General features: G+C 45.7%; 1 protein-coding gene across 1 annotated transcript in view; it reads left to right on the top strand.

Moving 5' to 3' along the window:
* TULP4 (TUB like protein 4) overlaps positions 1-25,959 on the top strand; it is a 233,672-nt gene that overhangs the window by 185,781 nt on the left and 21,932 nt on the right. The window contains exons 5-9 of the mRNA XM_087425088.1: positions 546-726; positions 3,241-3,375; positions 8,389-8,555; positions 19,810-20,034; positions 21,097-21,331. Of these exons, the coding sequence (XP_087281214.1) occupies positions 546-726; positions 3,241-3,375; positions 8,389-8,555; positions 19,810-20,034; positions 21,097-21,331 (943 nt within the window). The remainder of the gene's footprint in view (positions 1-545; positions 727-3,240; positions 3,376-8,388; positions 8,556-19,809; positions 20,035-21,096; positions 21,332-25,959) is intronic.

Raw genomic sequence — 25,959 nt, 5'->3', positions numbered from 1 at the left:
AAATGAAACATTAGACAGACTATTTCAGGAGTATTTTATTTTCCAATTATGGTTAGATAACACGCTGACATAACCAAATGTATTTTCTCTTTGGTCAAACATACACCTAAAGTTTTTCTTCTAAATTTGAGAAATTCTTAACAGTGAACCTCTGCTGCTACTTTTTTTTTCAAGCAAAATAAGTGAATATTGTCTTCTTCTTAACTCTCCTCCTCCAACCAAAAAAACAAAACAAGCAAACAAAAACCACCTACAAAAAGTGAAATGATGATTTTGCCAGTATTAGTTGAAAATGTCCATGCAACATAACGCTATATTTATTATGCTGTTACTCACATTTCAGTCTTAGAGGACTAAAATTCTTGCAGTGATAAGCAGCTAAGTTTCTACTACTTAATGCTCTGTGTATCCTCTCAGTTACCTAACTGGCCTGTTTTTTTAGTTCTAACTATGTTTTGTCCTTCTAAACAAGGGGAGGGGACGAGAGTTGCTAAGAACGCAGCCCTTTCTCCCCGTCCGTCAAGGGTCCTGCTCCTTGCTTGTAGGTGCTGTTCGGCACGGCTGACGGGCAGGTGATCGTCATGGACTGTCATGGCAGGATGCTGGCCCACGTCCTGCTGCACGAGTCAGATGGCATCCTCAGCATGTCCTGGAACTACCCTGCCTTCCTGGTGGAGGACAGCAGTGAGAGCGACACTGACTCAGATGACTACTCCCCACCCCAAGGTAGCTCGCTGGCTCTGGGGGACAGAATAATATCAAAGGAGAGTGAACTCATTCAGAGGAGGAAGGGAGAGGTCCACCATATGCCCTGCACCCTAACTTACTGGGAAGAGTTCTCGAACTGAAATGCAAGGCAGGACAGAGCTAATCTCTGGTCTAATTTGACTCTTCTCTCTGCCATCCCTTTTCTCAGAATCACTGGGCAGGTTGATGAAGCTCCATTGGCTTAGGTTTCCGTAGATATAAAGTGAGACTCATGACCCTTCCTGTGTCCCCTGGGGTGTTGGGGGCTTAGATGCTTAGTGAGAATAAAGAGAGCTGAAGATGGAATAAGCTGTGCTGTTACTATAAGTTAATGTGTGGTGTTCCAGCTCCCTGATGTTATTAAAGCCTGTAGCTTTAGTTGTGTGAGAAAGGATTAGTTCTGCCCGTAATGAAGGCCAGTACATTGGGCTGATATCCGTGTCGCTGTCTTTATTTCAGGCAGAACCTCTTCCCTTTCCCAGTTCAGAAGAGTCTGCCTCCTGCCCTCCCCTGCTCCCCCCCCATAAGCCTCACAGTGATGTTAGATTAGATTAGTTGACATTTCCAGTTTTTTAGCATTTGGACCAGTAATGAAAGATCGTTTCAGACTCTTGGTGGGGATGATTTCAGACTCCGGCCTCCTTCTCTTGCGGTTGGTTCATCCCTCAAATGTGTAAGAGACACCCTTCTCCCTCCCCATAAAAAGCAGAAGCCTTTGATCTTGATGCGGGCCATCACCAATGTCAGCATTCAGCTCTGGCCTGCTCAAGCTCTGGCTCTTCCCCAACATCCCGTCCCCTGCACCAACCTCTTTATTTAAAAGAAAATATATTGTGAAATAGTGGAAAGGAATGACTCCCTGATGAGACATGGTCATACTGCTTGCTAAGTGTCCTTAATGGGCTAAGGACAAACACTGGACAATTTCTACCCTTCCCTCTGACTGTGGGCATGTTCGTCCTATAAAGGGCTGTTCCAGGGAAAATATTTTAATTTCCTTCCCATCAGCATCTGCCTCCATTGGCACTTGGAGTGCTCTTGTTTTGTCTTCTCCCTCCTGTCCCAGACATGATGATATATTATACTTCCCAGAGACATATACATACTCATTCATTCATTTAAGGAGAAGACGACATTCACACATAGAAAACAATTCAGATCAGTGGTAGTGTTTCAGGATCAGTGGGTCTTGGGAGGGAGAGTGTTCTTAGCATCCATAAATCTATCTGGGAGGTAACCATGCCCTTTCCTAGTAGGACTGCAGCCTTGAGTGAAGTGGTCATCATTTCTCCAGCCTCAGTGATACAGTCAGTGTCTTCCAACAGTGGATTCAGCATTCTCTTAAAACAGAACTTTACTAGTTTTAATGCCGATTTACTTATCCCCATTTATTATTGGAAGAAATGAAATCCAGAGACCAAGTTTATAAAGCAAGTCCAGAGTAAGTCTAAGAGTCGAATTTAGTCCCTGTTTGCTGTCTAACCAGTTACCCTTTCAGAAGAAATGGGGTAATTTGGAAGATGACTGGGATCTGCTTTTCAGATAGAGCATGGTTTCTCCTGGTGGCCTAGGGAATGTGAGCACAGAGGTAGGTACCTATAGCATCTTAAAGTAAGCAAAGGAAAGCAATAACGGGATGCTCTGCAGGCGGGGCTGAGTCAAGAGTGAGCGAGCGGATGTCAGCTGGCCCGCCCTGGATAGCTGCCAGTGTGGCTGCCAGAGACGAGCTCAGCGTGGGTGTGAAGCCTGCAGGAGTCTTCTGACAGAGCCCTGATTCACCCTGGCCTGTGGGAGGGACTGACTTGCACTTTTTGAAACAACACATGGAAGAATCCAGAACATGGTCCACCATGGCTCCTTCCTTACCATCCACGAGTACTCCTTGAACTTACGAAGCAGAATTTTCTTTATGTGCACTGCAGATGTAGCAAAATTCTTTATGAGTGACATCCAACCTCAGCCTTCTCTCCAGATTTGGGGTCTCTTTTGGTAAAAACTTAGCAAAGAACTCATGGTGGCTGCTGTGGCTGCTCATTTCCTATAAGATTCAATGAAAGAGCAGTCAGTGTTGAAAAGCAGCTTTTCTTTGTATGTTGGATCAGGATTAAGAAAACGTTTTCATCCCTCTTCTCACCATCCTTATGCATTATATGACATTAAAATGATTTATGTTTACATGTCATTAGAAACATATAACATATTAACATACCAGTTAATAAACTTGTCACACGTGTTCTCACTACCACACAACAGAGTCCAAGGAACCGCACTCCAGGGCTGCCTCTCCCATCCTGCGTCTCCAGGGTTCTCTAGTAGCACTCCTCTGATGGCCTTGTATAGTTCCCAAGTGGTGTAGGATGTTGCCTCATCCAGAGTCTGATCTGCATCGTTCGGCGATTTTTAAGGCCCTCTGCAAGATGGCAGCCTTGCAGACCTGGATTTGGGTCGCGTGCTCATTGCCTCCCTTTCACTCAGCACTTCTTGTTCCCGCAGATGGTCCAGCAGCGTATCCCATCCCCGTGCAGAACATCAAGCCCCTGCTCACTGTCAGCTTCACCTCGGGAGACATCAGCTTAATGAACAGCTACGACGACTTGTCTCCTACTGTCATCCGCTCAGGGCTGAAAGGTACAGAAGGCTGCACATGACGCCAGGCCCACACACCAGCCCTGTGCACATTTGCCTTCCAGGCTGGGTGTCGTCCACCCAGTACTTACTGATTCCTGTCCTCTGCAGTGACCTCTTCTGGGCTTAATGGAGTCTGTTAATAAAGGTCATTCCCTTTCACTCCTCTGCTTGTCTGACAAGTCAGTACCCAGTCTTATCTTGACGAGGGATTCCTGACAGTCGGTCTGCGTCTTCACCTGCTCTTTTCCCGCTCTGACAAGAATGATCCCTCTCGGGTGTACAGTGTGTGCCTCTGGCCAACGCCATGTCTGCATGGTGTTGGACAGTGGCACCTGCCATTCCTGAGACAGCAGACAGTGCACAAGACGGTTTACTCAGAAGCCCCTGTAATTTTAAGGCTTATTAAGGAACTGATGGTTGTGCAATCAAGTTACCTTGACAGACTTGTGGAGGATCCACAGTTGCCCTGCTGAGGCATTGATGTGAAGGTCAGCAGTCAGGTGCTGATGCCTTCTTGATAGACATCGTGAAATGCTGTTGTCTCAAGAGAAAATCGGTGTCTATCGGCATTCGGAGTGTTCTGAATTTTGCAATTCGAGAATACTACTGATGTGACCCCAATGAAGAAACAGTTCTGTCTCTTCAGGGTTGAATGGTGCAGTGTGGAAATTCCTGGGCTGCCTCTGGTCCTCGATGTTGAAGGGACCTGCTGTACTCTGAATGGGAGGTGGGGGCCATTCCAGAACCTTCAGTTCAAATTGCTGCTGTCATTCAAAACTGGACATCAGACCAGGTCGTGGCCCTGTGCTTCTTGTCTGCATTAGTCAGGAATCACGGGGCTATAGAGAATTAAATCCATATACTTAACTGTTGATTGGCTGGAACACATCATACCTGCCTGCACACTCCCAAGCACTTAGTAATTCTGTTTTAAAACTATGGAATATTTTTAAAGCAAGTTATAGTTACTCTTTTGAGTGTCCCACTTTGCTGTTTCAAAACTCTTAACTGTAAGGAATTATTTAGCCTATAAACTCCTGAGGGACGTGAACTATGTAGAAGTCCTTCTTTATACCACAAAAGGGCCCAGTAAGAGCCAAGTAAGTATTTTTTTCTGATGATGTTCAACTTAAATTCCTTGGGCTTTTCCTAAGTTCCTTTTATGAATTTTTTGTCTTTCATGGAGCTAATATATAGGGATGGTCATCATAAATTCTCCCATATGTTTCGTAAATTCAAGCGTTACTTTTTTCTTCAAAAATTCTACTTTTGAACCTTTTAACCAAGTTTCTTAATTTCATCAGAACATATGTCTAATTCTGCACTGAAAATAACGTAATTACCACTCAGTTCCTTTGCATTCTTTATAAGGTGAATTTTTCTAGTTTTTTACCATCTTGCCTACCTATGGAAACTTTATTTTTTTATTCCTCGGATGTATTATTTTGTTCTCTGTCTATCAGACTAGACTGTGTTGGAGCAGCACTTCTAGCACAGTCCCAACAACTTTGCAGTAGAGGATTAAGGACACATATGAGGTGACGTGGGGAGGTGACCCAAAGTAGCCCTCCCAAATGTGAAAGTTTTTGACTTGAGTTTTATCCTAAAAATACAGGCAAATTTAGTGTTGTTTTCATTGCCTGACTAGAAATCTAAATCTAATCTAAAAACGTTTTCAATCATTTACACTTTCATGGAGGGGGGGATGCATTTGCACTGAGTCTTCCTAATTTCTGAAAGTCAGATGAAGTTTCAGTGAACTGCTGTTATCCTCTGGGTGCTGCGTGAATGGAGGCAATTTCCTTTTCTGTCTTGGTTGCAGAATATTTTAAGGACTCAATTGTACATGTGGTTTGAACAGCAGTAGTTTTTTTTTTAGTTGATTTATTTTTTGTCCACTGCTTTGTGGGATATGTTAGTAAATACTGGGAAGAGGTAGTCAGAATGCTGTCAAAGATGGCGCACGGCATCTTTTTCCATCCACCGGAATCTGTCCTGTCCTAGACAGGTCAACCGCTTGTCTCCTAAGGTGGACTGAAAGGGTCTCATCTTGCTCTGTCTGTCTAAGAAATATCCTCAGAGAACTTATCCAGTGAAGACAGGTGACTCATGATATTCTCTAGTTCACCATCAGTACTGTCATTTATGTCAAGTGCAAAAGAACTTAGAATGCCAGAGAGCTCGTATTCCCCGCGAGCAGCCCTCTTCCCCACCACCTGGCAGACTTCATCTCTGCAGAATCCCATGGCGGGAGGGGGGATTTTGCTTTGGAGATGTTTGCTGAGGAAGTTCTGCCTTCTGAGTATCCCAGCTTTGGGGGCTTCTGTCTATCAAAAAATGAACTGTAAATTGGTTCGCCTTATTGGGGGTTTTTACTCTTTGTTGTAACTTTACTCTTTCTTGAGGATGTAGGGGAGGAAAGACTGTTTTCCCTCTACCCATCTTAGGCTCTCTGACTGGGGCCCTGTAAGTTGGACTGACAAAAGACAGATTGAGGAGAGAAAAACAGACAGAAGTATATTAACACGTGCATTGCACTTGCTCTTGGAAGCACGCAGAGATGAGTAACTCCAAGGGGTGGCTTATATAGCATGTTAACCAAAGAGCAATACATTTGTAGAGAAGTGACGAGACGGAGGAAAGGGCTTTGAACTTCCAGGGCCGCACATTGTGGGAAGGTAAATGAATGGAGGAACTAATGGAAGATAAGGGCTGGTTCCTAAAGTTTGTTATGTGCATTCCTCTGGTGTCCTCTTGGCTGATCAGGGTCTAGAGTTGTCTCCAGTGATTAACTTCTGTCCTTCCTGGTAGAAAGGGGAGGGGACCCCTTTGAAAATGTATGTCCCGCTTTTAGGCAAATAAGGGAGGGCACAGAGCTTTTCTTGTACATGCTTCCTCTCAATTGCCTTCAGCTCAAAATAATCTTTATGCCAAAGTGGCACATTTTGGGGTGGCACATTCTGCTGCCCTTCAAGGAAAAATGATTCAGTCATGAGTTCAGAAATTCTCTGACCAAGCCAGTGCGTCTCTTGCTGTAAAGCATGCTTTCGAAGGGACTTCTCGTTTCACCCCACATTTGTCTTAAAATAAAAGAATTCAAACCCCTGGGCTTTGTTTCTTTGCTTTGCAGAATTTCCTTTGTGTCACTTGACTGGGCACACTGAGGGGGTCAGGAGTGGGTTTGAGTAGAGCAGTGTTGGTCCATGGTGCTGTCTCCTCCCACAGTTGGGCTGGCGGAGATCTGTACCTGTTGGGCTCATAGTGCTCAGGTTCACTGTGTTAGTCTTCGAGCCGTCTCTGAATGGCTTGTGTGTCTAGGTCAGCCCTGCAGGGGCAACAAAACACTTCTCTGTTGGGAAAAACCACCATGTGACAGAATTCAAATAAATGATTGAAATTTAAAATAAATAAAAAAAAATGGTGCAGGATTCACTCGCCCACTGAGCAGAGTGGGTCAGCTGAGGGCCCTCGGGAATTGGGTGCTGTCGTCTTTATCTCTGCAGTATCGCAGGGACATTTCCCTCCTAAACAACGGTAGACCCTGTCTTTCGTTATCTTTACTTGTTGGTGTCAGTTGCTCCTCCCTTTGACTTCCTTGTGTGTCCAAAGCTGCCATCCAGAGGTCATTTCAGCTTCATTGTCCCAACCAGGCTTTTCACTGGAGCGACGGGGCCAGCTGGATGTCCAGAGCACATTTAGTAAATGCAGGAGTCCTAGCTTCCCCTCTCATCTGTTTAAAATCTCATTCACTAGCATATTCACTTGATTCTTTTTGGTTTGTACGTAAGCTTAGTTGTATCCTTTTATAAGAAAAAGGAAAAAACTCCTTATTGATGCTCTCACTGTCTCAGATTATAGAAGTTTTCATTTTGTGTTTGTCTATTGCTGCTTCTGCTCAGCTTTCTGCTACCTCTTCCTCTCCAGTTTCCGTCTGTGGCTAACTTGACGAGCAAGCTCTCGGTTCTCTGGGTCTTGAGAGCCATCTTTTCCCAGGAACCACTGTCCCATCTTCAAGGGAAGTTAAGGAACATCAGTGACCTCAGAATGCGCTGGTATTAACATCAGAATCAGTACCGCACATGAATAAGAGAAGGGTGCTGTGATCTGATAGAGCTCAGGAGCTTCTGAATTCTAGGCTCGGCTCTGAAATACTTCCCTGTCGTGGCGGAGCACCTTTAAATTCCATCCAGCCTCTCTGCAGAACAGGGCGCTGGGTTCCAGATTTCAAGGATCAGAGATGGTTTTAGAGTCTTGAGGGAGAAAACTATGCTATAAATCTTATTAGTACAAATAACGTGTTTTACCAGCAAGAATAAGTAAATTGCTCACATTGGGATTAGACAAACCATTTAATAGCCATTTCTTATAGGTACTGAATGCCTTGTAGGTGGGCATCACACCTCCAGTGGGGAAGTTTCTCTAACAACACTACCACCCACGAGAAGTATTTATCTTCTTTCCTAAGCCCCCACGACATCCAAATGTTGACTAAAAATCAAGGCCTTCATATGCAGATATATCCTTTATCTGAACTTTGCCCAGTGGTGCACAGAAGTCAAATGAATATAAATGTAGGCTTTGCTCTTGGTTGGCTCTGAGCATTTGTAAACCCTCTGAGCCATCTCTGGGAGTGGGGGCACAGCAGTGGGAAAGGCAGCCACCTAGGATGTACAGTCATAGGTTTTATTATCTTACCTGCTGTCTCAGTTCTGCAGGTGCCTTTATGGAAATGCAGGTATTGGAGTTAGATGTTTAACATGCCAGCTTTATCATATATGATTTTTGATGGATTTAGTTATGTTTCAGGGGACCTGCAATCCCCATCCATGTAATAAACACCTGTTTTTAAATAGAGTCTATATTGTCTTCAGAGACGGGTAGCTGTTGTCTTCATGAGAGAAAGGGGAAGAGCCACCGTTGTGTTTGCTCAGCAGCTCTGTTTTTAAACTGCTTAAGTGAAAGGTTCAGAGAGGGTCCCATCCTCATGCTGACCGTTTCTTCTTTGTGTTTCAGAGGTGGTGGCCCAGTGGTGCACACAGGGAGACCTCCTGGCAGTCGCTGGTATGGAACGGCAAACCCAGCTTGGTGACCTTCCCAACGGCCCTCTTCTGAAGAGTGCCATGGTCAAGTTCTACAATGTTCGCGGGGAACACATCTTCACACTGGACACGCTTGTGCAAGTAAGGACTTGTGTCAGACACTCACTGTGACGCCACTGTGTTAGAGGCCCCGATCTCTGTTAAATACTCACGAGTCGCTTATGCTCATTGTAATTATCTTTGACAGATTTTAATCTTTTGTTGGGGTATAAACTAGAAGAAATAAGGGAAAAAGAAGTTTGTGCCTTTTAGCCAGAATACTTTATTCCACTCCCCAGTCGGATGAGTGGACAGTGAGTGAGCAGAGGAGCTGGTGTTTGTCTTCAGTCTGAAAAAGACATCAGAAACTTGCAGAAGTAAATGCTGAACCTTCATTTATTCACTCTGACTTTGTGTTTGTTATGCCAGTAATGTACTTTTACATTTCAGCTAAATTATTGTTAAACAATAAGTAAAAAAGCTTCAAGGTCTTTAAAAAAGTATGCACAAGTGGGCCCTTTCTATCTGTTTTCATTTCCCAGAAATCTTTAGACCAGTTTGTTTCTGGTCTGCTTCTGTTATGGTGGAAGATGAAGTGCTTAGTAGGGTGTAGTGGAGACGGGTCTGGGAGGTCATTGGTGATTGATGCACAATGAGGGGCCTCTGTCCTAACCTTACCCAGCTCATCAGAGAGGCAGGTACAGCAGATCTGGTGAAATTTGTAATTAGATGCAGGCATTAATTATTTAAATATGTCTTTTTTTTTAATTGTGGTAAAATACACATAACATAAAATTTACCATCTTAGCCATTTTTAAGTGTGCAGTTCAGTAGTATTAAGTGTATTATATTGTTGTGTAACCAATCCCCAAAAGCTTTTCATCTTGTAAAACTGAAACTCTATACCTTTCTGTCTCTATGAATTTGACTACTCTAGGTACCTCATATAAGTGGAATCATACAATGTTTGTCTTTTTGTAACTGGCTTACTTCACTTAGCATAATGTCCTCAAAGTTCATCCATCCTCAAAGTCCTCAAAGTTCATCCATCCAAAGTTTGATTCACACATATTCATATTTATTAGAATATGTGTGAATCAAAGTACTGAAACACACTCCAAGTGTGTGTTGTAGCACTATCAGAATTTCGTTCCTTTTTAAGACTAAATAATATGCCATTGTATGTATATACCACATTTTGTTTATCCACTCATCTATCAATGGACATTTGAGTTCCTTCCACCTTTTGGCTATTATGAATAATGCTGCTGTGCACAGAGCTATACAGATATCTCTTTGAGATGCTGCTTTCAGTTCTTTCGGATAAATACCCGGAAGTAGAATTGCTAGGTTATATGGTAATTCTATTTCTAGTTTTTCAAAGAACTGCCGTCTATCTTCCACGGTGGCTGCACCATTTTACATTCACACCAACCATGCACAAGGATTCCAGCTTCTCTACATCCTGACCAACACTTATTTTCTATTCTTTTGATAGTAGCCATTCTAATGGGTGTGAGGTAGTATCTCATTGTGGCTTTGATTTGTATTTCCCTGATGATTGGTTACGTTGAGCATCTTTGCATGTGCTTTTGGCCATTTGTATGTCTTCTTTGGAGAAGTGTCTATTCAAGACCCTTGCCCATTTTTTAATTGGGTTATTTGGATTTTGTTGTTGAGTTGTAGGATTTAAACATATCTTTTGACAATGTAGTATCTTCTATAGGCACATAAGCATATTTGTTTGCTCATTTGTTCAAGCATCCAGCAAATGTATTTTCAGGGGCTCCTGTGCAGCTGGCACTGAGCCCTAAGCTCTGAGTGCTAGTGTACAGGAATATGATGCAGGAGCCATTCAAGATAATAAGCTGAAATTAAGCCCCAGCCAAAGCTGGATAGTGTTCATTGAAAGTGAGAGTTAATGCTGTCCATGCCTTCTCTACAATCCCTAGAGGCAGAAGTGGTCCAGATTGCCTAAAATTAGGAATTGGAAAGATTACTGTAACAGAAAGACAAAAAAAAGAAAGAAATTTAGGGAACCACTAAGGATGTTATAAAAATGGGCAGCTGTGGAATCTGGGTGGGTAGATGCCTTATGACCTGAGACTGGGGAATGTGAGGTCATAATAAGGCATTTTCAAGAATTGATCAGTAGAGTCTGGGAAGTTGTGGTTGGATAGGAAATCCAGCTTCCTGTGTTAGAAGTGAAGTAATTCTAAGTGGGGAGGCAAACCCGGGGAATAGCTGAAGTGGAGGAGAGTGGAAGCCATCAACGTGAGGCCAAGGAATGGGCAAAATAAGCACAGATACTGGAGTCCCACAGATTTGGGATTGACGGAGAGACTACCTTGTTTACAATTGTGACCCTACTGCCAGTGCGTTGTCTGGAACACAGTGGTGCTCAGTAAATATCTGCTCAGTGGACTGGTGGATGGACAGTTGTCAACATATGCTTTCTTCAGTTCTTTCTGTTGATTGTTTGAACCCGTGAGCTCTGTGCCCTTCCCAGTCAAATCTCATGCTAGCTTTCTATCCCTAGCCTAACTGAAAGACAAGTAGGCAAGGATGGGAATTTTCAGCTCTCTCTGAGTTAATAAGGCTTTCATTTTTTTTTATTGATGTTTTCATAGTTTATAACATTGTGAAATTTTGGGTTGTACATTTTTGTTTGTCCATCACCATATATATGTCTCCCTTCACCCCTTGTGCCCACCCCCACCCCCACCCCCCACCCCCACTGCCCCTGGTAACCACAGTACGGCTTTCTCTGTCCATACGTTGGTTTATATTCCACATATGAGTGAGATCATACAGTGTTTGTCTTTCTCTTTCTGGCTTATCTCACTTAACATAATACGCTCCAGGCCCATCCATGTTGTTGCAGATGGGACAATTTTGTCTTTTTTTATGGCTGAGTAGTATTCCATTGTATATATATACCACATTTTCTTGATCCAGTCGTCAGTCGAGGGACACTTAGGTTGCTTCCACTTCTTGGCTATAGTGAATAATGCTGCAATGAACATAGAGGTGCATAGGTGCATAAGCCTCTTTGGTTTGTTGATTTCAGGTTCGTTGGATAGATTCCCAGTAATGGGATAGCTGGATCATAGGGCATCTCTATTTTTAATTCTTTGAGGAATCTCCATACCTTTTTTCCATAGAGGCTGCACCAGTTTGCATTCCCACCAGCTGTGTATGAGGGTTCCTGTTTCTCCATATCCTCTCCAACATTTGTTGTTTTTTGTCTTGGTGATTATAGCCATTCTAACAGGCATGAGGTGATATCTTAGTGTTGTTTTGATTTGCATTTCCCTGATGATTAGTGATGTTGAACATCTTTTCATGTGCCTATTGGCCATCTGTATATCTTCTTTGGAGAAGTGTCTGTTCATTTCCTCTGCCCATTTTTTGACCCAGGGTTGTTTGTTTTTTTGTTGTTCAGTTGTGTGAGTTCTTTATATATTATGGAGATCAACCCCTTGTCGGATGTATGTTTTGCAAATACTCTCTCCCAGTTGGTGGGTTGTCTGTTCATCTTGATTCTGGTTTCATTTGTCTTGTAGAAGCTCTTTAATGTGATAAAGTCCCACTTGTTTATTTTTTCTTCAGTTTCCCTAGTCTGGGTAGGCATGTCATCCGAAAAGATTCCTTTGTGACCAATGTCAAATAGTGTGTTGCCTATATTTTCTTCTATGAGTTTTATAGTTTCAGGTCTCACCTTCAGGTCTTTGATCCATTTTGAATTAAGACTTGCATATTTATTAGAATATGTGTGACTCAAAGTGCTGAAACACACTCCAAGTACGTTCAGCGTTGTCCACTCTTCTGTCTGATGCAGGACACCTTTCTTGCCGGCGTTCTGTTCCCTCTTCGGGGAATGTTCTTCCTGCCATCTCAGCTTGGGGAAATCCATCCTCCTTAATACCAACACAGTCACGTCCTTTGGTAAATCTGCCCAGCAAATGCCACCCCTCTTCTCTAATGTACCCTCAGGGCGCTTAATACCTCTGGCATATATTAGACTTTTCTGTCTATTTATCTTGTTTTCTTGAAGTCAGAGACCACATTTTCTTTATTTTCCTGATCTTCAGTGTGCCTAGAATGTAGTAGAAGTTCGAAGGCTTTACCCACTGCAAATGGCCTCATCAACTGTCTCATGAAACTAACGTAAGTCCTGAATTTAAACTATTTGGGGCTCAGGGACAAGAGAGGGGCTGATCTTCCTTTGGGGAAAAATGTCCATATAGTGTCTCAGCATTTTAAATTATTGATTCTTCTTTTCATTTGAGGGTCTGCTTCAATCATTGAAAAAATTGCCTCAATAATAGAAAGTTAAATAATGATTAGATTAAAAATCAAGTACAATGTAAATTATATGTAGCACCAACTTAATTCTTGTCTGTAATGATTCTAAAATCACATGTTATCTGTGCTGTGCTATTCAAGTTGTCCAAAGGCAGGGACATTTGTATAGCAGGAAGGAAGTTAGGCAATTTATTGGACTGTTTATGAAAAGAACTAAATGCAGTTTAGATTGGATAATTTATTTCCAAGTTAATTAGATTGTAGGTTATTGCATACAAAGCCATTGCCCAACACAAACCTGCTGCAGCCTCGGCTTTAAAATTGATCCTCCTGATTTACACATAACAGCAATGCCTTACGTGTAAATGGCAGAAGCTCTTATAGGGAAATACGCTACAATTTATTTTCCTTTCCTTCCTACTTGTAATTTGAAATTCTATAATTCATCTCATTAGCTGTTATCTGTGACCGTCTATATATATATATATATATATATAATTGCATATCTGATAATCAGACAACAGATATTTAGAATTAGCACTACTGACTGAAGTTTGCAGGCTTCAGTAATTTGGGTCTGGGTTTTCGTTGGTTGGTTGGTTTTTTTGTTTTAGCTTTATGAACTTTTTTTTGCATTAAAGGCAAGTTGGAAGGAGTCACCTTATATTCTATAATGTTCAGTTGTTGATGTAATATATTTGGGTAAAAAAATTAAGATAGAAAGAAAAGGAAGAAGATGTAGGTGTAGGAACTGAAAAATTAAATCAGAGATGGCATCTGTGGTTATAGACGTCTGTGCTCTTGAAGGAGAATCCTCTGGCAAAAATGTCTTGACCTCCTTCTGTTGAGGATTGACTCCACTGTTCTCACGAAGCTGCCATAGGTACACTTTTCCTGTTGTTTGCTGTCAACAGATGAGAAAGTCCTTCCTGGGGTTGTCTGCTTACAAAACACAAGAAGGGTGTATGTATGCTTTTTTGTGTGTGTCTGTGAGGAAGATCAGCCCTGAGCTAATATCTGCCAATCCTCCTGTTTTTGCTGAGGAAGACTGGCCCTGGGCTAACATCTGTGCCATCTTCCTCCACTTTATATGGGACGCCGCCACAGCATGGCTTGACAAGCGGTGCGTTGGTGTGCACCCAGGATCCGAAACCCGGGCCGCCACAGCGGAGTGCGCGCACTTAACCGCTGCGCCACCGGGCCGGCCCCGAGAAGAGTGTATGCTTTTAAAATGGAGATTTCAGTGACTGAATCCTGAGTTGGCTTTTATTACTGCAACTTCGGTGGTGGCCACACCATTGTAGCTTAGTATTCAAAACTGTCCATGGCTCCAACCAACACAATTTGATGGTGACCAGTCACCAGCTTGGTCTGTTTAAGAGTGAACTATTCTAGAAAGCTTTCCTTCTTTGTACACACTTGCACAAACATTAAACGTCCCCTTCTGCCAGGGGCTGTTCAACTTCTGAAGTACGTTTCCTCTAAGACAGAGATGCCCACCTTCTTCTTAGGGGGAGCTGAGAAAGAGGGACAGAGTGTGGGAAAGGGCTGTGGGGACCTTCCCAGGGATCGGACTGCTCCATGGGCCCGGGAGTCAGTCCTCCGCTGGGCCCACCCGCTGGAAACCGTGCACTTGGGCGGCCTCGCCTTCCCTCTCGGGCCAGCGTGGCTGCTATTGACCCTTGTGTTGTCTGTTGACTCTAATCCTGCTTGAACAGCTTGTCTTTAATCTGGAAATTATCTTTCATCCTGAAGTTTTTAGAAGACTCCATACAACTCACTGCTGTATACAAACATAGTGATGTAGTGAGGAAGCTTCCAATTCCAATTAAAACAATAAGGAGGGCCGGTCCCGTGGCTTAGCGGTTGGGTGCGCGTGCTCCGCTGCTGGTGGCCTGGGTTCGGATCCCGGGCGCGCACCTACGTGCTGCTTCTCCCGCCATGCTGAGGCCGTGTCCCACATACAGCAACAGGAAGGATGTGCAGCTATGACATACAACTATGTACTGGGGTTTTGGGGGAAAAATAAATAAATTAAAAAAAAAAAAAAAAACAATAAGGAAACTCCCTCCTCTCAGTCAGGCCTCGTGTGAGACTCCCTCGTTGGAGCAGCCTTCTCTTCCTGCCTTGGGTTGAAGCCACCCCCCTTGCGCCTTCTCTGGCCACTTGTCTTTTTCTCTTTTCACTTCATAGGCTTTTCACTGCCTGACAGTATCAGGTGGCCCCTGCCAGAGAGACTTGGGTATTTATCTGTCTCCGTCCAGCCTCAGAGTGTCAGGTCCATGAGGGCCAGCAATTTGTTTGATTCAGTGTCAACCCCCAACACCTGGAATGTGCTGGCCCATTGGACACTTTTAACAGATATTACTGAATGACTCATTGCCAACTCAGTAGATGAATAAATGATCGCATGGGTGCATGGCGTATATTATATAGTGGCAGGAGATAAGGTTGGGGGTATTTAGTGTGTCTTCTTCATGTGCCATAAGGGGTTGAAACTGGCATTTACTAACACATCCCATGATGCTCTAGCAGGGGAAGGAAGGTGAACCAGGTAACTGCACTTCTGTGAAATGGCTCAGCATCAGACGTGGCGAGAGGGAGACACTTGGGGACAACTTGACTGTGCATTAACCACTCACCTAACCTCCCCATGAACAGCGCATGGGCCCCTCCAGCTGAGTAACACCTCTCGTTGTTCCATCAAACTCACCAAAGCCCTAGATTCCGCCACACTAATGCTCCCCAAAACACAGCTCATTTTCTTGCCCTTCTGCCTCGAATTTAGACGTGCAAAATATATGAACTTCCCTACGCAAATGAAGATTTGAATGTTATCAAATTCACGGTTCTAAAAATAGTCATTTTGTGTGATTTGGGAAAGAGATTAAGTCCACAGATTTACAACTGAGTTTTTCCCTAGCAGATGGCAGCTGTTCAAACACAAACATTATTCTGTGGGAGTTGCGTCTGTGTGCACCCTTGTGTGTTCCCGGGTTTATGGGAATTGATCTTTTGTATGTTTCTCTTCTGCCGCGGCTGGTCCCCATAGGTGAGCAGTTCCTGGGGAGGACGGCGCGCTGTGGGCGAGGGCTGAGGGCTGGCAAATGAGGCGGACTCGTGTTCTGCCAGCATGGCAGATCCTAGAGGAAGGAGTGGCAGAAATTGCTGGTTGTGAGACTGCTAAATCAAGATGCCCCACACCCCATGCCTGCAGGCATGTGCACTTTCCTCCACTTCGACTCTTGTTCTTTCTGAAAACGGCAGAACATCTGTAGTGAGGGCTCTGTAAGCTAGAGTACCAGTAAAAAGCACAGAGAAATGAGCACCAACAGGAAGTGAGACTTTAAAAAAGCAAGATGACGTATTAAAAAAGTATAAAGGTATAAAAGGATATTGTGTGTGTGAATTTTCTTGTGTTCGTTTCCAGCTGTATTGAGATATAATTGACATGAATATCGTGTAAGTTTAAGGTGTACAATTAATTACGGTTTCTTTTCTGTGGTGAGAACATTTAGGATCTACTCTCTTAGCAACTTTCAAGTATGCAGTACAGTATTGTTAACTATAACCACCGCGTGGTGTGTTAGATCCCACATAAAGGATCTTCTGTGGGCTCACAGGACCAAAGGGGATCCTGAGAGGTCACAGCCCTGCCGCCCAGCCTCACACTCGACGTTAATTACAGTAATCGATTTCCCCACGTCAGTGATACCTCGAAAACCTTCAGACAAGAGGGTCACCTCTCACTGTTTATAAATTCTTCCTCATTTTCCTAAGACAGCCTTCAAATTTATTATGGCCAGGGTACAGTATGTATTTTGCTACTTTGTTGTCTCACGTGGAGTGTGTGCTGTAATTATTTTAATTATTTAGTTATTTTAACTTATTTTTATTAAATGGGGATGTGTCCCCCCTTTGCTGAAATGGGTAAACTGTCACTGACCTGAGCGAGTGAAGGCCACACCCCAGGTTACTGAGCCGTCAGTGCCCTTGGTGGTCTCGTCCTGCGGGGAGAAGGGGCGGTTTCCTGCTAACCTGGCTGCAGAGAACGACTGCTCCTTTGAGCCCCTGCAGCGTCGCTTCTCCGGGCTGCACGCTTCCAGCTCTCTTCTCCTGGGCTCTAGCTTCCAGGCTTCCCGGTCCTTTTACTTCCTGCTGAGAATTCTAAGTTTTCTCCTTGATGCAAGGCCCAGCATGAAGTAGCACAGTCCTTCCTCACCTCGGAGACAGGCTGTCCCACTGCTGCTTCGTGCTCATCTACCAGGACTCCTTGGCTACTTTATCTCTGCTTGTGGGCCCACGTGACCTCTGGATCCTTTTCTGCCGTGAGGAATCATTCCCGTCGTTGTCCATTGGCTGGCTGTGTATGCAGCTAGTTTCTCCTCTTGTCTATTTGTCTCTTCTACAGACATGTTGTTTGGTTTGTTTCTGGGTAAAATAGCCTTGAGCAAATGAACTAAGGGGAGACCAGAGGGGAGAATTTGGGTTCGTTATTATCTGTGATGGGCAGATAGTTAAGTTTGGTAGTGGGCCATTACGCGTTCTTAGGTGGTTGTCTCGCTATACTGACACTTAAGAGAGGTGGCACTGGGCCGGCCCCGTGGCTTAGCGGTTAAGTGCGTGCGCTCCACTACTGGCGGCCCGGGTTCGGATCCAGGCGCGCACCGACGCACTGCTTCTCCGGCCATGCTGAGGCCGCATCCCACATACAGCAACTAGAAGGATGTGCAACTATGACATACAAGTGTCTACTGGGGCTTTGGGGAAGAAAACAAAAAGGAGGAGGATTGGCACTAGATGTTAGGTCAGAGCCGGTCTTCCTCAGCAAAAAGAGGAGGATTAGCATGGATGTTAGCTCAGGGCTGATCTCCCTCACAAAAAAAAAAAAAAAAGAGTGGTGGCACCTTGTAGTAAGATGAGCATAAGCTGTGGGGTTGAGAGGGAAACGGGTGAGAATTGCAGCTCTCCTGTTTACTGGCTGTAACCAAGTTACTTAGCTTCTCTTAGCTCAGTTTCCTCATATGTTAAATAGGAATGGTGATACCTACGTGGTAGAGTTAAGATTAAATGAGATAATATATGTGCTCATCAAGATAACTCAATGTGCTATTGGAACGTAGTTAAGTTTTTAAGACATAATTGTTATTTTTGTTATGATGCTTAGTGATTGTACATGTAAATGTAACAGAGAGGATTTTTATCCAGTTTGAAACTCTAAGTGGTTTAAGTTCCTTTGTACAAAGACGTAAGAGATATATAAAACTGTCATCATGTATGTAAGATCCTCCCCAAACTTGTAATCAACTGTTACATAGAGATAGTTACTATGAAAAACAGAACCAGACTGAGGGAGGACACAGGAGGATAAAAATATATATATATATGTAATTCGTACATCATAACCCTTGGCATGTCAGATAAATGGGCTCAAAAGTAATGGGAAATTGGGAGAAAGCAGCGTCTGAGATTTCTGCAGCCAATTCCAACCAGTCAGATTGTGCTAAGTGAAAACTGTCCTTCATGATTTGAGCTCTAAGTTGTACATATTATCTTAGGAGGCTCAGGGGTGGCAGGTGGCGTGTATCTTTAAGATTAAGCATGACTTTGGTACGAATAGAACTTTAGTCCTAACCTGCACGTAAGGGGGTTGATGATACCAAATAAATTTGGTGTGTATTTTTAATGTGCTGTCTGCCCTGTCTTCAGCAGAGATTCTGCCTTGCTCTAAATTAACAGGCCCCCTCTCTGGGGTCTACCCTCCGTGTGGGATCCTCTTATAAGGAGGCGCATCTTGGAAGTACGCCGGAAGCCCCCAGACTTGAGTTCTAGGTTCCGTGGTCCTCCTCCAGGAGGCTGTGCCTGCCTGGCCTCACTGTGATGGAAATGGAAGATGAATTATCTTCAGCCTGGCATTTTGTTTTGAAGTTCAAACCAGGATTAGCCGACCCTGGAGGCTATTTTAAGCAAGCGTCTTCATGTGTTCCTTTTATCTTGATGTTTGTCACTAAAGTGTTGGGAAAACTCTGTTCCTATCTGTCATTCATATAAAAGATCTGATAGCCCCACTTCTGATCATTGAAACCCCTCAAGACCTCACTAAATTAGAACTCCATCTGTCCAGATCAGAATGAAGAAATTCCCTCGCTGCTTCCCCATCACTCCCTCCACCTCCCTCTTTCTTCCTTGGCTCATCTTACATAGATGGCACCCCTAAAGCTTTGGATTTTTTTCAGTACAACTAGTTTCTAACTTGCACATTTGGATTTCAGCCTGCCTTTTCAAAGCAAATGATGGCCACAGACCCCTCGAGCAGCTGCCACAGGAGCTGTGTTCCCCTCTCTCCCCTTTCCAGATAGCTTTCTACTTTCTTTCTGCCCCATCAGCTCGAGGATGGCTGAGAATAACAGTGACTTAATATCTACGGGTTATAACTGGTGATAGGTCCCAGAGCACTTGATGTCTTTCATCTCCTTTAGTCCTGACAGCTCCCATTTTGCTCATGAGAAAGTAGGAGACTTCCAAGGGTTACATCATAGTTCCCAGGTCACATAGCTCATGACCCCAAATCCAGTGATGGTTTGACTCTAAAATGCTCCCTATCGGGACAAAAGGGAAGAGCCGTCTGGTCTGCCTCCTCACCACCTCCCCAAGCCATGGGAATACCTACCACCAGTTACTTGGGGTTCCAGATAGCAGAGCTTCAGTAAGGAATATGCGGTACAGTCCCCCAGGCTGATTGCATCTCCTGGGAGAAACGTCATAAGAGCTAAGTTAGGTTTTATGGCACCAAATTAAATGAGATAATACGTGTAAAAGAACTTTGTAAAACTTTTCCAGTGCTTTGTGCTGTGGCCTGGGGATCTAACTGCTTTTCAATGGAAATACTGAATTTTTGTAATATGGTATTTAACATCCTGTCTTGTGCTTTTTAAAACCAATATCCTCAAGAACTATCAGGTCACTTGATTTGGCTTGACACAAGCGTGCATGATCTTTGCTTACAAGAGCGACAGCTTAAGTGTAGTCTCCCTTCACTTCTTGGCAGCGCCCCATCATCTCCATCTGCTGGGGACACAGGGACTCGCGGCTGCTGATGGCATCAGGACCAGCCCTGTACGTGGTCCGTGTGGAGCACCGCGTGTCTGGCCTGCAGCTGCTGTGCCAGCAGGCCATCGCCAGTGCCCTGCGAGAGGACAAGGACGTCAGCAAGCTGGCCCTGCCCCCCCGCCTCTGCTCCCACCTCTTCACTCCCTTCATCCCCACCATCAAGGTAAAGCCCTTCCACTCACCTTCTCCTCCTTCCTCACTCGTGCTGGCTGCCTGTTCCCGAAGGCTCGCCAAGAGGAGGGCAGAGACAGGGAACACAGGCGAGAGTCCCAGAGCAGGAGCACAGAAGTCACGTCTGCTCCTCTGCAAGATGAAGGTGTGCGGCTCCGCAAAGTCCCACCTCGGTCTCCCACGCGCACAGTCTGTCCCCAGCATCACCCTTAGTGTCCACAAGAGAGTCACCTTGTGTGATAGGCATTAGCTTTCTCATGGCAGAGGCAGTATCCCGAGCGTGGCTGCCGTTGTCGTCCTGATGATCAGTCTGCCTTGTTCAGTCCTGACTCCCTGGCAGATGCTGCCGTTATCCCCTCTTGAGAAAGCAGGAAACGCGTTCTTAGAAGTGAGGGACTTGCTCTGTGGCTCGTTAGGGGAACGGTCAGGATGGGACCCTGTCAATCCTGGGGCCTGCTCTCCTCATCACTGTGTGGAGGGGTGACCCTCACCCAGCCCTCGCTGTCAGCGTCCTCTATGCTGACGGGAGCTTGAGAACTGGTCTGTCGCTATGGTAGTATGTGGACTGGACCTGCCTGTGGCTGTTCCAGTGTGGGTTCCCCGTTCTCTCTGGCCCTCCCCACGTAGGTTGCTTCCTGTGTTCTCTTTTTTGTTTTCTGTCTCTGCTTCTGCTTCTAAGTAACAGATTGACTTCTTGGTTAATTTTTTCCTAAAACATCCGAGTTTTAGAATCTGTTGTGATATTTTCTTCAAGTTGCTTTACACTCTTGGTTCCACACCAGTGATTCTGGACCCTGGCTGCTCGTTAAAATCGCCTGGGGAGTTTTTAGAACATACACATGCCCAGGCTCACCCCCACAAGATTCCAGTTCCATCGTCTGTGGTGGGATCTGGGCTGAGGTCTCTGAAAGCTGCCAGGAAGTTCTGACGTGCGCCCAGAGTTGGGAGTCATTGTTCCGCACCGCACAGTTAACCCTCCCCGAGCTGCCAGCCAGTGCTCCGCCAGGGTAATCAGTGATGTGCACGCTCTTTTCTCCCCACGTCCTGCCTCCAGCCCCCGATTCCGGACCCCAACAACATGCGCGACTTTGTCAGCTACCCCTCGGCCGGCAACGAGCGTCTGCACTGCACCATGAAGCGCACAGAGTGCGACCCGGAGGTGGGCGGCCCGTGCTACACGCTCTACCTGGAGAACCTGGGCGGGCTCGTGCCCGTCCTCAAGGGGTGGCGCGTCAGCCAGCTGCGGCCGGAGCTCGTCATCACGGACCCGCGGTCAGACAGCAAAGCAGGTGGGCCCCTCGCCAGGGACTGCAGACCCCTCTCGGGGGGTGGGGGGTGCGGACTAGTGTTCCTGACTGCCCACCCAAAGGTAACGCCTATCTGTGAAAGTTTGGCTAGCGTGGAACATCCTTGAAGCTACTCCGTTTCCAAAATCCTACTGAAGTTACCGATTCCCTAAGTGGACTTTCCGACGGGTTTTTAAGAGCGTTCCGTGAGGCTCCGTGTGGCTGGGGCTGTGGGGAGAGGAGACATCGGCTGTCATCAAGGGGAGGCTGGCACGGGCCTTTTGGGAATGGTAGCCTCCTCTTTCAGTTATTTGTCAGGTATCCACTGAGGGCCTTAACGTGCTATTGAGACAGTCAAAACAGTAGTGAGATGCCGTCGCTGCCCCCCAGAGCGAGTGATAGGATTAAACGTTTCAGACCTTCGGCCTGCTCCTCAGCCTCCTGCTGGGATCCTGCTTCTGCTGTCGCTAAGCCACCCTTAGCTGCTTTTTAGCTGATGACCAAGGACACTTTCTTGCTGGTCCGTAAAGATTTCGCATGACAGTCACTCCCTCCTTCTAAAGACTCTCCTATAGCAATCTTCATGACTCCGTTGCGGTATTCAGGATGCTCACTGCGCACCTCTCTCTGGGACCCTAGAGTGTGAGCCTCCAGGGAAGGGACTTTGCTCTTTTTGTTTGTAGTCACTGTGGAGGCCTGTGGCCTCCGTCAGCAGTACCTGCCGGCTCAAACGTTCCCCCGCCTCCCTGTGAAATCTTGCCCGTCACCTAGAGCAGAGTGAGCAGCTGTCCCCTCTGTGCCCATCGCCCCTCAGTCAGTTGAGCTGCTGGTATCCCTCGGGGCACACAGTCCCTGAATCCTGAGGGCCCGGAGGGAGGGAACTGAGTCATCTTTGTATCCCCAGTGCCTGGCAAGCGCCTGACCGTGGGACAACATGGGTTGAATTAGATTTGTTTTCATTAGTTCATACTTGTTCTCTCCACTTCCCATCTCCTGTTCCCTCTCCCGCCCGTTAGACTGGCCTCTCCCCCAATTCTGTCCCTGAAGCCGCTGCGCTGTGTAGCATCACCAGTTAGCCGAGTGTCACGTGCAATGGGCTTTTTCAACCTTGGCCTCAATTGCCCAACTCAGTATTTTACAGTCGATCCACTTGCTGTCTGCTTTTCTTTATTGGAATGCTCCGCATCTGTAGCAACATTCTGCTGTCAGTGTTACCGTGTAAAATTGAAAGCAGTGAAACTATACTTTAAAAATTGGATATTAGTCAGTTATTTCGTCTTTTGAGTCATGTGATGACCTGGTACCAAGAGCAGGGAGAGCGAGAAGAATTGGAGGCTGGTAGGGAGGCAGGTGGAAAGGAGGGAGAGGGAAGATTCAGAAGGAAGGAAGGCAAAGTGAGAGAAGCCAGAGAGCAGTGCACGTGAACTTAGAAGGAAGTTGCAGTTTCAGGGGAAGAGAGAAGCCAGGAGCCATGGCGGTTAGAGATGACTGATGGGGGGACTTGGGAAAGGTCCTGAACCTGAGGGCGCATCGCCGGTTCTCAGCGGGGTCGTTGTCTCTAAGGTTCCTCCCGTGTATGCAGTTTTATGAAACCTGTGCTCGGATTCAGTGTTGACGGGAACTTACGTGAAGAGCTTGCTTCTGTTCCCCCGCTCCTGTGCGTCAATTTCCCACTGAAGAACAGGACAGAAGCAGCGGGGGCTGTGCTGTAGGGACAAGGCTGCAGCCTCCTAAGACCTTGCTTGCGTGGACCTGACCTGAGCGTCCCAGGGCCTGCTTCTCCGTAGTGGTCACATTTGTCAGCTCCTCCCAACACAGGCTGGCCCGGTTGCTAACAGGCCTGTGGGGAAGGAGGTGTTGTGTTTTTATAATGAAAAGGTTGTGAAGCAGAGCAGACAGGCGGGGCGTGTCGAGTGCTGCCTTGTGCACGGTCCTCGGGTCTCCTGTGGTCGTGAAGCAGCGCCGGGGCATCTCTGCTTTCAGGGAGCTCATGATCCCTTTTGGGTGAAAGACAACTTAACACTTGAAAAGTTCAATAAAAAAGTCAAGATTGAAATACCTCGAGACAAAAATAGAAGATGTGTCACAAGGCAGAACATGACTAATTGCCAACCGAGTGGTAGATGTAACCTGGTTCAGAGAGGAGAGGGTTCCTGACTTTGAGAAGCCAGGACTTGCTCATCGTGAGAAGCTGATGAGCTCTCTCAGTCCTCCATGTCGTCGTTTCTCAGATGTTGTCCACGGGCCACCTTCCCGCAGATCGCCTGGGAGACTTACTTGAATCCAGGCTCCTAGGCCTGCCCCTTAGATTGGTTCAGCATGTTGGGGGCGATGCCTAGAAATCTGCAACTTAGTGGGGGCCCCAGGGGATTGTTATGCTCTGAAGTTTTTGATCCCCTCTTGTAAATGTCCCCCAAGTAACTTAACAAATGTGTTTCTCAGAGTTACCAGTGTGCATTTTATAATACATAGCATGAATCCCAATAATTTTTGTTTAGCAAAAGTTCACAAATTTTCCAAAGGAAATCTTTAGTCAGAGCTTGCTATGGACTGAATTGTGTCCCCCCCAAAATTCACATGTTAAAACGCCAATCCGCAATGTGACTGTATTTGGAGATAGAGCTTTTAAGGAAGGTGGGGTCCCAATTGGATAGGATTGATGGCCTTATAAGAAAAGGAAGAGGGAGAGCTCTCTCTTGACACGCACGTGTACACTGAGGAAAGGCCACGTGAGCACACAGCAAGGTGTGCATCCACAAGCCGAGACCCCAGCCAGGCTGGCACTCTGACCTTGGGGCCTGTCAGCCTCTATTATTGTGTGAGCCAACTCCTTATGATCTCTCTCTCTTTTTCTGTATGTGTGTGTACATGTATTTGCCTCCTATTGGTTCTGTTTCTCTGGAGAACCCTGACTAACACAGATTTTAGTACTAAGAAGTGGAGAACTACTGTAACAAATACCTATAATGTGGAAGCAACTTTGGAACTGGGTCATGGGTCGAGGCTGGAAGGGTTTTGAGGTACACGTTAGAAATATGGATATTAGGGCCATGTCTGGTGAGGTCTCAGACAGAAATGAGGAACATGTTATTAGAAACTGGAGGAAGGCGATCCTTGTTGTAAAGTGGCACAGAACTTGGCTGAACTGTGTTCTAGTGTTTTGTAGAAGATAAAACTTGCAAGCAAATGAAATTGGATATTTGAGAGATTTCTAAGTAGTTTTGGAGGATTGGCTTGGTTCTTCCTAACTGCTTATAGTAAAATGAGAGAGGAGAGAGACAGACTGAAGAAGGAACTGTTAAGCAAAAAGGAACCAGAACTTGGAGATTTGGAAAGTCCTCAGCCTGTCCATACGGGCCGAGACAAAGGAAGGCTGTTGACTTCCTGGATTTGACAGGACGGGGTGATGGAGCTGGTCGGCTAGGAACATGCACTATTCTTCTAGAGGGAAAAATGACCCGCAAAGAGATTCAGAGGTCATCAGGGCCACTGCCTCAATTTTAGCAGGCCAGACAGCCTCCACCCGCAGCCTTGAGGACAAGACCCCAGCCCCGCAGAGCCGTGGGGACCCTCACCTGGAGCTGTGGGGTGACACTGCCACCCCAGTGGGCCTGGAGGGCAGAGTATTGAACCGAAGAGGGTTATTCTCAAGCCTTAAGGTCTAGAAATTCGCCTTACTAGGCTTTGGACTTGCCTGGGGCCCTTCCTTCTCTCCTGTGTCTCCCTTTGGGATGAGAATGTCACCCTGTGCCTGGCATGCTGCCATCTTGTGTGTTTTGGAAGCACGTAACTTGTCTGGTTTCACAGGTTCACGGCTGGAAGGGAGTTTTGCCTCAGTGTGAGTCGTATCTCGGCTCTCACCCATTTCTGAATGAGGTGATATTTAGATGAGACTCTGGATTTTAGACATTAGTGTTAATGTTAGAGTGAGTTAAGACTTTTGGGAGTGTTGGGATGGAATGAATGTATTTTGCGTGGGAGGATATGAATGAGGGGGCAACCAGGGACGGAATGTATGGACTGAATTGTGTCCACCCCACAGGTTCATATGGTGAAGCTCTAACCCCCATGTGACTGTATTTGAAGACAGGGCTTTTAGGGGGTGATTATGGTTAAATGAGGCTGTAAGGGTGGGATCCTAATCCAGTAGGATTGGTGGCTTTGTAAGAAGAGGAAGAGAGATCTCTCTGCACACACACACACACACAGACACACACACACACACACACACTGAGGAAAGCCCACGTGAGGACACAGTGAGAGGGTGGCCGTCTGCAGGCCAGGAGGACAGCCCTCACCAGAATTTGGCATGCTGGCACCCTGACTTGGACTTCCAGCCTCCCAAACTGTGAGAAATAAATTTCTCTTGTTTAAGCCACCTGGTCTGTGGTATTTTTTTATGGTAGCCCAAGCAGACTAAGACAGAACTTTTATTTAAAAGCTTTGAAACTGTGCTTAAAGATTTTTTTAAAATTCTAAAAAGATACCTGATTTGGGTTGTGTGTTTTGAAAAGGCCTCAACCCAGATGAAATAAGCGTATTCTTGCAAACTGACAAAACTGGGATGTGAAGCCCCAAACAGTACAGTTCAGCCTTCTGTTCTCAAAGAGGAATCTCAGCTTACGTTTTTC

The sequence above is a fragment of the Ceratotherium simum genome, chromosome 38 (assembly GCF_057802395.1).
Source record: "Ceratotherium simum simum isolate JZ-2026a chromosome 38, ASM5780239v1, whole genome shotgun sequence".
NCBI lineage: Eukaryota > Metazoa > Chordata > Mammalia > Perissodactyla > Rhinocerotidae > Ceratotherium > Ceratotherium simum.
Note: the sequence above shows the minus strand (reverse complement) of the source record. Positions and strands in the feature narration are given on the sequence as shown.